At 31.0% G+C, this 13,320-nt stretch overlaps 1 protein-coding gene across 1 annotated transcript; it reads right to left on the reverse strand.

The window, feature by feature from the left end:
- Positions 1 to 563: 563 nt before the first annotated feature.
- On the reverse strand, positions 564 to 3,319 carry LOC110724675 (thaumatin-like protein 1b). The gene is made up of 2 exons (XM_021904119.1): positions 1,815 to 3,319; positions 564 to 1,422 (listed from the first exon to the last, which is right to left on the reverse strand). The coding sequence occupies exons 1-2, from the start codon at positions 2,543 to 2,545 to the stop codon at positions 1,152 to 1,154; spliced, it is 1,002 nt and encodes a 333-aa protein (XP_021759811.1). The 5' UTR covers positions 2,546 to 3,319; the 3' UTR covers positions 564 to 1,151.
- Positions 3,320 to 13,320: the final 10,001 nt, after the last annotated feature.

Below are 13,320 nucleotides of genomic sequence, written 5' to 3' on the forward strand. Positions count from 1 at the left end.
TTATGAATATTGTTGTTTCTGCAGGAATCCGATAACCCAACTCCAAGATCCGAAGCTCGAGTATATAACCCGTTATGCTCCTATCGGCCAAACAAGAACCTACACACAGGGAAGAGATTAGCTGGCCCCGGGATGAATCCGGGGATAACCACTCCGAAGATTAAGTTAGCAGGTGTTTATAGAAAGAAGAGAGAGATTTAGAGAGAAAAGTAGAGAGAGAGTGTAATAAATGTTACCTTATTTATGAGGTAAAACTAGATTATTTATAGGTTAATTAAGTGACGGGTGGCAGCTTAATAGGCAAAGTAGTTTTTGCCACGTGTCAAACGTGAGAGTGACACGTATCAGCTGCTTACATGCCGATATGTATTCTTTATACACAAATGCCGATATTAACAAGAATTATTGATGGGTCGGATTCAAATAGTATATCGGCCTGTAATCCATATCGGCCTATTAATATAACCGTTACCGTTATATGGATATTTCCCCATACAACTGCAAAGTTTGATTTTCCATTTACACTAAAGATAGCTAGAAAAATCAAATTGACACTGAGAAAAAAAAAAAAAACAATTTCCTTTATATTATTGTTGAACTATACTTTTCATAAGTTAAAACAAACAAAGGGGAGCAATCGTACATATCTCAAAATGGATCTATCTTTTCTTTAACATCCTCACTTTTCTTCCTCCTAAAGCATCTCATCTTGGACGAATCAATAGGCTGTAAAATGGGATCTACTAAAAATTTCTCAAATGATTAAAAAAAATAAAATTACAATATACAATGATAGCCTAAATATTTTACAACCATCGTAAGAATAAAATTTAAATGGAATGCCATATCCATCTATTAGCTAAAATCGCCGTAGCTTCAATCGTTCTCTTTAATTTGCCCATTTTTGTAGTAGTGTGTCACGGAAAATCTATCTTGTGTCGAGTATGCCATCATCTTTTCATTTCTCAATGAATCAAAAAGGGCCAAATAAAATCGAATCCCATATATTTTTCAAAGACTTTACTAACTAAGTTAGCGTATTGTCATTCTCTCAGATATTAAAAAAATAATATTTCCATGTCGAATGCCTTTGAATGAACTAACTATTAGATGATCTCCTCAACCTTTCTCTCTTTCTTAATTGAGAGAAACTACAAGTTAAATAGTGAAGTGGCCAAAGATGTGATGACAATGAATAGCAATGCTAATTGTAACCCAAAGTTAGGATGTCTTGTATTTGTAGAGTCTCCAGAGGCCAAGCCCGCGAACCATGACCCATCCGCCATCAATGACCCTGTACCCGTATTTGTACCCATACCCGTGTCCGTGCCAGAACCAGTAACGGCCCCGGCCACAGGTCCAGCCTCGGTCCCGGGTGTTGCTCCCATGTTACTTGTTGGAGTACCCATTGACGATTTTTGACTGCATCATAACAAAAAGAAAAAAAAAATTGCAATTTTATTAGCTCAATAGTCCTTGTAATATTTTTTTGTGCACCTCAAAATAAAGACAATAAATACGTAAAAATAAATAAAAAAATCCAAACAAAAGGTAGGTTTAGCTAATTTAGCCTAGTAAGATATTTTAGATAAAAAGTAAAAAACAGTAAATTTTTGTTTTGCTAGCCCGATAATTAGAAAGAACCTTTGTGTTAAGATTGATTAAACATTTTCCACCTTTAATCTTTCTTTTTAGGAGAACATTTATTTAAATGATCGAATTAAGCCAAAGCTGAATTACTGTTTCACGGGTGATTTATTACTGTTTACTAAACGAGGTTGTTAGTAATAATAAAAGAGAGATGGAGGCGGTACCTTGGAGAAGAGGGACAGAAGGTGATGGTATAATCCCCACCACTGCAAGTAAACGTGCTAGTTGCATCATCGTATGCGTAACTGTATGCTCTTGGACACGCGCTTTTAAATGCCTCTGAATACATTGATGGTTTACACTTGTCAGGCGTTCCAAATTCCCCGCTACAACAATATTCCGGTGTTCCGAACGCCTCACACGCGCTCTTACACGCGCCGCCACCTTCCGCCATAAGCTCGCTCGGGCACCGCTTGTTTAGGTCAACCAAACACCCCGTTGTTTGACACCCGCCTGATCCTCCGTTCGATTCCACGATCATAGGGAGGTTGTAGCCGTCGACTAGGCTCACGTCGTAAAAGTCTTGCCCGCCGCTCCCGTTTAGGGTGAATTCCGCTAGGGTGGCGGGCGGGGTAGCCCCGCTACCGTTACACTCCATGGTTCCGGACCCGCAATCTCCTGTGGCGCAGGTGCCTTGACCTGCGCCATCGAAGTTACAGTTAGTCCGGCCCCAAAACCGACCCGACCAACCCGATGGAGCCTGAAAGGTTCGAGTCCCACCGTTTTGGAGCTCGAACCCCGTACTATCTAACTTAGGGCTACTAGCTCCTGCTAGTATCCCTGGCCAAACAGTATAGTCACATTTGTTTACAAAAGTAAACGTGGTACCCGACACATACTCACCACTCAACACGAATAAAACCACTATTGTGTACAACTTGATTGAATCCATCATGTATATTACACAAAACTAATGAATTAATATCGTACGTAGTAGTAGTATCAAAATTCAATTCAAGAACAAGAATAGAATAAAATGAAATGAGAGTTTTATATAGAAGTGTATAATGTAGAAGTAACGATAATAATAAGAAATGAAGGCGAGAATAAAGGAAGAAAAAAATGTATGGAGAAGTGAAGAGAGGAATCTTAATTGTAAAGGATTGAGTAGTTAATATTTGGGGTATATATAGAGTAAGGAGAAGATTGGTGTAATAGTGTTGGACCGACTCATGTGGGGGCATCACCGCCCTGTTTCAAATGTCTCATTATTTTGTTTGTGACTTAATTTATTTTAATTAAGTTTAAAGGAATATTTATTAATTAATTAGTGATTTGGAGTAATTAATAAATTGGATGAGAAATGTCAAAGGTATAGTCAGAGACAGAGGATCGCACCAATGTAAAGGAAAAAGGAAAGAAAAGGGAAGAGTAAACAAGGCAGAGGTTGATTCACTGATACTCGGTTTTTTTCACCTGGCCCACTACTGATTTGGATGCACCCCAGTGGCCGAGTCGCTTTACTTGCAAATTTACTCTTTATATTTCATCCGTATTTAAATAAGTGAAATGTTTTTTTTTTTTTTTTTGGTAATATTTATCTAATTCGCTTTGACTGATGTTTGTGATTTGTCTATTGCAACATTTATTCTTGGTGTTACATTGCCCATACTACCCTTAATGATCAAATATCTATCAAAATAGCTGAAATTAAGTGCTCTTAGCTTGTGGTTTTCAAAAAAAAAAAAAAAAAAAAGTGCTCTTAGCTTGTTCTTTGAGGGGCCTCATTCCTATAATCTTCTCAACAATTTCATGTAAATGTGAGCATAGATGCAACTCCAATGATAGTAGAAACTTTAAATAAAACCAACAAAAATTAGATTGCAAAATTCCAAATGGAATTGAAGAGTAGTTTTCTTAGAATATTCCCATTCCTTTCCTTCCATTTTCCAATCCAATGCAAGCAGGTTGGATCGGAATTGTCAGGTAAATTTGTTAACGGCAACAAATCTAAATTTAATTTGAATTATTTGGAAGTACAAATGTAACTAATAGATCATGTTAGTTGCATAATAATTGCATTATTTGGTCACACTGAAACATGACAAGTCATTAATGGAGGATTAATACCTAAGATGTTTTATATGATTAATTATTTATTAAACTCATCTCTACATTGTCACGTTGGTAAGCTTAATATGTAACATGTATGAGCATGAAACCAATCAATTTGCATTGTCATTTTTGTTTGCCTCTTTTTTTTTTTTCCTTTCTCGTTTTTTGTAAGGACGGAAAATCCTTAAGTATAGTTACCTGCATAATACTTTGGTCAATTGTAACAGTATTACTATTTTTTAATTGATATTTTAAACTAGAACGAAATGTCTATCTTTTTAAATATTCTCGATTTTCACCAAATTTATTATACTGATATAATCTTTCTAAAACGATAACAAACAAAATTTAAAACTCTAAACTCAAGTGGATTCACATATTAAAATAATAATGATGAATATGAAGATCCCAAAATATGAACAACTAAGAAGAGTGAGAACATATAACGCGCTTGCTTAGAAACATCATACACCTGAGTGGGAAGTTACAAACCTACAAGTAATTATGTGATTGGCGGCAGATTATTAAGTGGATAAGCTAATTTATCAAGTGAAGCAATTATATTAATATAATAATTAATGTTTCTAATCGTATAATATATAGTCTAATGCTAGTGACTAATTGTCGGTCGTTTTAATTATAACGACTAGCAACGAAATTCTTTAGTGGGCTGATTTGGTGTGGGAAATCGTGAATTGCTAATTTCATGTCCACGTGTCCTCACCAAAACATACTACATACTAATATAGCAAAAAATGTTCAATATATAATTTGGAGGTAGCTAAGATTCAAACCCCCTAATTTAAACTATTTATCTTTCGTTGAATCTTGAAAGTTAGTATGATCTTGTAAAAAAGGGTTTTGATACGATTTAGAAAGATGTAAAATTATTCATAAATTTAGTGTTCTTCCTACGTTAGTTGGTTAGTTGTTGCATGCACACTACTAATGACTAATCATTTGACTAATATTCTTTCATTTAATTCATCCAAGATAATGATAAGAATATATGCTACTTTTGTGATTTTATGCTCAAAAGTAGTTGAGGATTTTATAGGTGATTGAATTATATAGTAAGTATTTGGAATAGTTATATTCTTTCTATATTGTGATTGTATGATGCGACTATTTGGTCTCCACGTGTAATCAGAGATAAATTTTTAAATGATTGAGTTACAAGATGTAATCATATGATTGAACATTGATGAACTCGCCTTTTAGACATGAAAATATGATTGATGGTTGATTAAGTGATGCTTATACTACTTGCTCATCAAGCATTAAATAATCAAGTTAAGGAATAGTATATGTGTTTCATTGTTTGCCTTGAATTTCAATAATCCAACAATCACATCATCATTACATATATTAACCTATTGTTTCCCAATTATCACAAAACATGGCAAAATGTTGGCGACAATATAAAATACTATGTATATATTATAGCAAGCCACACGGGAGTATAGTTGCGCTAGTTGTTAGATCGATTTCATATAAAATACATACTTAATATATAGATTATGTACTCGTAATATATTTTATTTTTTCTGTTACTTCGTATTCATTTACATCAATTCAAACAACGTACATTATTGGCACCGGTATTTATAAGGCAAGTCAATTAATCAAGGAAGGAACAAGAAGAATATACTTGTAATCAAAGCAACACAACTTGAAAAGTTGAATTGAAAGCAAGAAATTAATGGAAATTGCATTATTGCAACATAATTAACGGTGTACGTACATTTCCTACAACTAACCACCAGCATACAAAATATTCCCGATACTATTGTTTATTGTTGGTATAAACATAATAATAACTTATAATAATGATATAATTAATAAAATTATAATGTATGACAACTGATTATTAACGTACAAAGAGAAAAGAAGGTCGCTTTAATTATAAAATTAAGCTAGAATTAAATCATAAAAATGGAAGTGGGTTGAGATTAGTGTCGAGGTTAAGGAAAGGGACACTGTTTTCGTGGTCTTAAAACGACTGACAAAGGACAACTATTTCTTTGAATTGCCTTGTCTTGTGCAACACATCACATGCCTCCCTTCATTTTTGACACTTCTTACTCACGTGATCATTAGAGGTCCCACGTGCCTTGTATTTTGTACTCTATTTTCTATTTCTAAAATTGGCTTGATATTTTTTTTGATGTTGGGATGTATATTTGGAAGATTTTTTTTTCTCAAGGGTTTATAATTTTAAAAGATTGAAACTTATTTTAATGGATGATTAAAGCTAAATTTCACTTTAAATCTATTTTTACCAATTCAATGTTGTATTGTATGGATGGACTTGGTTGATTCCTTAGGAAATTATCTATTTAACTTATGTTTATATGAAGCTACTAATTTGTGTGATTAAAACCTATATTTATTGAATCAAATAATTAATTTTAGTGGTTGTAACCGAGTTCTACATTTTTCTTATGAAGTGAAGAGTTATAGAACATATAAAGCCAATTATGGAGCTCTACTGTGACGAGGATGAAACTTATGTTACATCTATCCATACTTTCAATCCAATTGACTCTCATGTCGATGGACATAATACATCGTATTATCATATATAAACCAATCTTGAAATTCTACTCGTTAGTTTAAACTTTTGACTGAGTTAGTCCATTAATATCAATAAAGAGAATAAGACCTAATTATGCTATACTCTAGTGTGATGTAAAGTATGGAGTAATATCGCTCTATAACTGTTTTACAAAAGTACACATTAATACGATATCCACTATTAAGAAAATATGAGATTTATAGTGTAGTGTTATGAGATTTATGCGTGGTTAAAATCTCTTCCAATCTGGTCTTATGTATAACCCTAATGAAATTTATAATGGTACATAACATAATAACATGCCTACATGGTGTAGTGTTACCGACATACACTACGTACGTACTGGTTAATTATTGTCACTGGAGAATTTCTTGGAGTATTATTATATCATGTGAATACTGCATAATATCTTATTATTGCAGGTAACCAACAATCACTTATATTTGACCTTTGTCGCCTACATTACTACATACAAGTGATAGAACAACATTGTGTATAAAACAAAGTTTTTTGAATTTTATGATAGATTCGAAATTATATACATGAAATAGAACAAAGTAAAATACAGTAGATTATACGATGATGATCAATTGATCATTTGTATTATTATCAAGCTGAGCTAAATTGACATAATTAATACTAGTTTAATTATCATCAAGAAATAAGATAAATTATCTACATAGTATAAATTTCCCTCAAAAAAAATCTACATAGTATAAATTAGGATAGGAAATATATAGTTATCAAACTATATATTTTTATGTGCAACAAAGGAATATTTTATATCTCACAAATAATACGTACCCCTTTGTTGCACATAATTATAGACGGAGGAAGTATAACCTATGTTCCCTAACGTAGTTTTTCACATTTATCTTCAATGTAGATAGAAATACTTAAATTAAGTCCATTATCCATCACAAAATAAATTCATTTTCATGAATTTAATTAAATTATTTCTATCTACATGTTACCTACTTTAACGTCTTTTTTTTTTTCCGTTCTTATCTTAATTTATATGCAGATAGTAATCACAAAGAGCGTTTTAAAAAAAGGGGTTTGTAGACATTATTGAGGTGGGCAAAATAGTGCATCCTATGTATGTTCTGGTGTAATCTTGAAATCCAAACAATGCGAGAAATGACCAAAGAAGTCGCTTGCGGTTAAGAAGGTAGGACCGCCATAAGCTAAGCTCCATACACAAAACATTACTACACGGCATGTGACAAAATAATATAAGTCGGCCCTTTAGCTTTATTAAGTTATGGGCAATCCAATGCAAATTAATTAAAGGAGTCAACAACATTGCCACATGGTATCGATCATAATCTATTTATATCTTCTACATAATCTTCGATCATCCATTTTTTTTATCCTTTCTTTTTGTTTCCTATTTCCTACTTTTGTTGGATGAATGACTACTAAGTACGACCTTTGTTTTTATCTCACTCCTTCCGTTTGAAATTAGCTATTTTAAATTAATAATGCATGTTACTAACTTGCTGTTAAAATTTGAACGAAGTTAGTGAATTAAAAGGAACAAAAAAGTATTTCATGAAATGGTAGGACAGTGTATTTTGAAGATTATATGAAAAATGCATCGTTTTAATTTCAATTCTTATGTTTTGTTGTCCCTCAATTTTTACTTGTAGCCCAACAACTGTATATTAAATTCGAAAAATGCATGCACATTTGATATTGACCTCAATTGATTACATATGTAGCGGGTATTAATATATTGACTTGGGTCGATAAATTCACATAGACTAAATTATGTTGAAAGGAGCATGTAATTAGGCCATGTATTGTTTGATCTATGTAGGCATTAAATTTTGAGATCTTCCACTCTAATATCAAAGGAAATCTGGCCATCAAAAAAAAAATAAAAAATTAAAGGCAACTAAATAACAACTAAATAATCGAGAAAAATTATAATTTCAGTTGAGTATACATAGATAATACATCAAAATCAAAGGTAGGGTTACAAGTCTTATGTCTTTCATAGTATATTATATGAAAAAATTTATATAAAAAATAGAATGTTTCCTTAACAGTAACTTAAGGTCTAAATTGACAAGCATTATTAAAAAACCATATGATTGAATTTGAATGACGAGTCACCCTAAGTTGGACCCCTAAATCCCTAATTATATTACCTTTTGTTGTTTGTGATACAAGTTTAGACAAGTTGCTCCACAAGTCTTAAGCTAATAGTAAGGCAGCCAATGCCGCACGACTATAGGATTTTCCAACCATATAATTCCGGACACCGGACCCTCGCTATTGAGCACACTGTTTGATTTTTATACTATCCCCTTTATGAGAATTTTACGTGTTTATATATTGTAGTGTATCAATGTATAATTTTAACCATTCATATATTTAATTATGTATTATAATTTATAAAAACTTGGTATTCCAAAAATACATATTGTGACAAAGATAACAAGATTGCACGTGAATATATTAACCTTGTATAAAAATTACAATTATTGGTCAAAGGGTAAAGTTTTTTGAAACAGAGATAGGCTCCGTTCACTTCACCTTATTTTTATCGAATTGGAATTAATTTTGCTGAACTGAAATTATTTTTACTGAATCTCTATTATATTTCTTCTTTACATTTACTGAATTTTACTGAACTAAAATTATTTTTACTGAACATAAATTATTTTTGCTAAACTGAACTTATTTTTAATGAAGTGAAATTAATTTTACTGAACTGAAATTAATTTTACTGAATATTATTTTTATAAGGTGAAGTGAACAGGGCCATAGTAAGAACAAATTTGATGCATACATATAAAATTGCTGTCTAGTGCGTGCTTAATTTGGTACATCGCACACTGCTCATTAGTCAATACTACTATACTTTTGGGTTTAAATATTTATACAGTACAACAACAATATCATAACATTAATAATTCATGAAATGAAGAGGGGTCAGCTATATGAACCAATAATTCGACCTAAATAAAATTTAGCGATTATTTAATTTGGAGAGTAGCGAATATTACTCTGGCTCTACGTACTCATATTGGACAATCTGAGATTATTTGGAAGAAGTAGCTTAACAAGAGGTCCAAATCTTATAGATAAAAAGAAAATTTTAAGACAAGACTTGTCTTCTCGACTAGTCAATTATAAGCTTTAGACATAATATTTCAAATAAGCTTCCACTTTTAGCAGCACACTTGCATGCATGGATAAAAAAAAAAAAAAAGCCGCTTGCATATATATTTTACGTTGCGCTCATATGTTATGCTTAATATATGTATTTGAAGCTACAAAGCTAAAGTGAATTAAATTAGTGGCATGTTAGCTGGATTAACTATATATTATCACAAACTACCCTTTCATGTCTATGGCTTAACTATACATACATGCATGATCCTTGTCCCTTAACTTTATCAATTTCTAAATCATCCAAAAGACTTGTGTCATCAATGACTAATAGTCGATAATAATTATTATTGGTTAATTTACCTTAAACATCATCATAAACTTGGATGTACCTAAGTATGCCAAGTGTATTTTAGGGTTGTATAACCAAAACGTGTATTGATGTACATATGCATGGCATATATGTAAAACAGAAATTGAAATTAAAATCTCACTTATTTCCTTTTTTTTTTTCTTCATATATATATATATATATATTGCTAACACTATAACAACTGATTTTCAATTTTTCATTAAGAAAAAACAAATTGTATATTCTTATGTATATAAAAGTCTTACACGAAAATGGACAATACACTGCATGGGTTGTAAATTATTGCGTGGATTATCGAAGCATTGATTGGCTATGTCTAAGCGTACGTTTTTTGACATTATATCGGGTGTAGACAGTGCAATTCTTTGTCAAAATACTTGTCATCATCCACTTATTATGTATGGGCATGTTGTGAAAGGGTAGAACTTTAATCAATTTAATATTGACACGGAGAAAATGTTGTATGAATCTGGATCGGACTTACAATGATACGTATATATATAAATTATTTCATATACAAGTAGGGTTTTTTTTTTTTTTTTTTAACATATCGGCTTTTGATATTTAGGTACCCCGTATAAATTTTAGGACATTTCATATAAGGTATATATATCGATTTAACGGTTTTACTCTGTATGTATTGTTTGGGTAGTACACTCACGATAAAACTGTTTCACTCAATACTTTGTGAAATGGATAACTTTAATTGATTGTTCGTATTCGGATTAATACTATTGCTAAAGGATATAGTTTGGCTTAAAGCATTTTCTATCTAGTAGTTTAATCTGTAAATATGGTGTAAACAGAAAACAAAGTGCTAGTTAGTGTTAAACGACAAACAAATCCATGCTTAAAGTACGCATTGCAACATAAATTACGAATTAAAGTTAGATTATGTCGATATTTATCCATAATCATAATCTTGGAGCGACACCTTTTATGAAAAATGGAATCAACTACTAAAAGTCAAATAAAATTGCCATTTTTATTTATAGAATTGGGGACTAATAATTAGTTAATTTAACAATGTGCAAATTACAAAAGTACTTTTTAAGTGATATTGTGGGCACCATGCTACATTCCCAGAAATTGCTCGATTTTGCCCATTTTTTCTTATTCTTATTGATAAAGATAACACATTATTACTTTTTAATGGAACAATTGGAATTTAATACTAATAATAACAACTTGAATGCTCATCTTCCTAATATGGATAATAATTTTTGTTCTAGTGACTAGAACTTCAATTAGTTTTTGATCCCTAATGCAAAATGTAATAAATTAAATTAAAGAGTTCTCCAATCATAAGATCAAGCATAATATAATGCGATAACAAACATTTGATACAATAAACATCTAAACCAATGCAAGTTAGCCAAACAATTAACAATAATGAACAAAATTTATACTAGTATGCTCTAATTTTTGATCCATGCTCTGTCGTTTGGCTGCATGAAGATATGGTACATTTTGAAGATCACAATTTCTTAAGAATTAAGGCGTTTCTCGAATTATTTGTCCAACTAAAAGAAGTAGAGATTTTATGATAATCGATCTATTTCCAATAAATTTATAGAGATTCTATTTAATTTCTAAATCATTTTTATCAAATTTTTGGATTATTTCCCAAATGCACAAGTGCTTTATTTAGTTAACATATAAAACAATGTCATAATATTTTAACTTTACAATGTGTACTATATATATACGTGTAGATTTACATATGAAATAAACAATTGCTTAATATACACTTTTATTACGTATTATTGATCAAAGTTAATAAGGCTTAAACCTTCCAACATTAAGTAATCAATCTCATAATGATGATTTTGGCAAATAATGATGTCAAACTTTAACAAATATATACATTAAACTTTCACCTTATCAAACATTTCAAACTACATATCAATAAGGTGACTAAAAAATTGTACTTTTTTCACAAAATAAAACTATCTTTGACCCCATTGAAATTTAACAACCAATGTTTTTTGTAAGGAGCTAGGCAGCCAGCTAGGATGTTGTCTAAAATGGCGTGTAAAGTGAGAGTAGATAAGATCCTGTTTGTAAATAAAGCTTTTTATGCTTTGTAGTAAGCATAGCATCATTCTCTTCCTTTTGCCATTTTTTGCATCCCTTATCTTGCATTCTCTTAAGCCTTCAGCCCTCTTTATTAAAAGACTTGCGTCACTAGCATTCAAGTTGGAGTTTAAAACATTAACCTAATTCTTTTGAATATAATCTAGCGTGTATACAGTATAGCTTTAATTTGTTATATACACGAGTACAAATCATTCAAGTTGGAGTTTAAAACATTAACCTAATTCTTTTGAATATAATCTAGCGTGTATACAGTATAGCTTTAATTTGTTATATACACACGAGTACGAATCATTCAAGTTGGAGAGTACGAATATATTTAGGATCAACCAAATATACCCTGCAAATACATATTTATAAATGTTCCATAAAGCATGAATGGATCCAGCTAAGTTAGTAGCACGACCATGATCCATCTAAAAATTTATGTATATAGCCAATCTTTGTATTTTTTGTAAGCTTGTTGAGTCACTCGAGGGAATATAAGTAATTATTAGAATACGAAAACATTTCTTTTGTTTACTACAAAGGTCAAAATTATGTATCGAAAGGCCAGGTCATTTACTATATGTTTCTTAATGATTTTGTTTTCCTACGGCCAAAAGTGGTAGTTGCATAGATTCAATCTAACTGACGATGAGAAAGTAGGGCAACAGAAAAAAGTAGTAGTATTAATAAGTTGGAAGTAGGTCAAAATGACAACCAATGACATAAACAGATGAGGTACTTTGGTATAATGTAAGCCGCAAATTAAATACCTATATAAAAAAAAATATATATATTCATTATTTTTAAGGAGGAAATGAATATATCTTTATATTTTAAGCTAAGATGGTGTATATATTTGTCCATGTAATAAAAATGCCTTTAATTTTTGCCCTTATCAAGATATTGCTAAGCATGTGGATTTACTTTTTTGTCTTCCATTTGCATGCATGCATGTGGGTTAAATTTGCTTTGCCATGCAATTTAGTTGATTTATGTGAAAATTAATTATACCTAAGCATATGGTTTTTGACAAATTAGATAATAATCTACTAAATTTTAATTAGCAGGTATAACCTTTTAGCCGACATTTTGTTGCCTAGTTTATATAGAGTAACAAATTAAAGATAATTCAGGTAGATTATATATATGAATTGATTTTTGGATTATACTCAAACTATTGGATGTCTTTTATCATTTTATACAATTTGGTACGTAACATGTATGATTAATTTATATACATTGTATTTAATTTTATAATTATGAGTTAGTTTAAACTCTTTAAAGGATGGCCATGCAAATCAGATAATTATAATAAGTTTTTAATTTAACAAGTTGATGAAGTTAAAGGATGTCCATGCAAATTAGTTTATCATAAGTTTATGAACAAGTTGGTGAAGTTAATTAGGTTGGCCATGCAAATCATTTTATCGTACGACCAATAGACGATGATTTTGTT

Source organism: Chenopodium quinoa, unplaced genomic scaffold, assembly GCF_001683475.1.
Source record: "Chenopodium quinoa cultivar QQ74 unplaced genomic scaffold, ASM168347v1, whole genome shotgun sequence".
Classification (NCBI taxonomy): domain Eukaryota; kingdom Viridiplantae; phylum Streptophyta; class Magnoliopsida; order Caryophyllales; family Amaranthaceae; genus Chenopodium; species Chenopodium quinoa.

Coding starts and splice junctions, on each gene's coding strand:
- LOC110724675 (XM_021904119.1), bottom strand. CDS start 2,545: ATGATGGATTCAATCAAGTTGTACACAATAGTGGTTTTATTCGTGTTG. Junction 1,423..1,814: donor TTCTGTCCCTCTTCTCCAAG/GTACCGCCTCCA, acceptor GTTATGATGCAG/TCAAAAATCGTCAATGGGTA.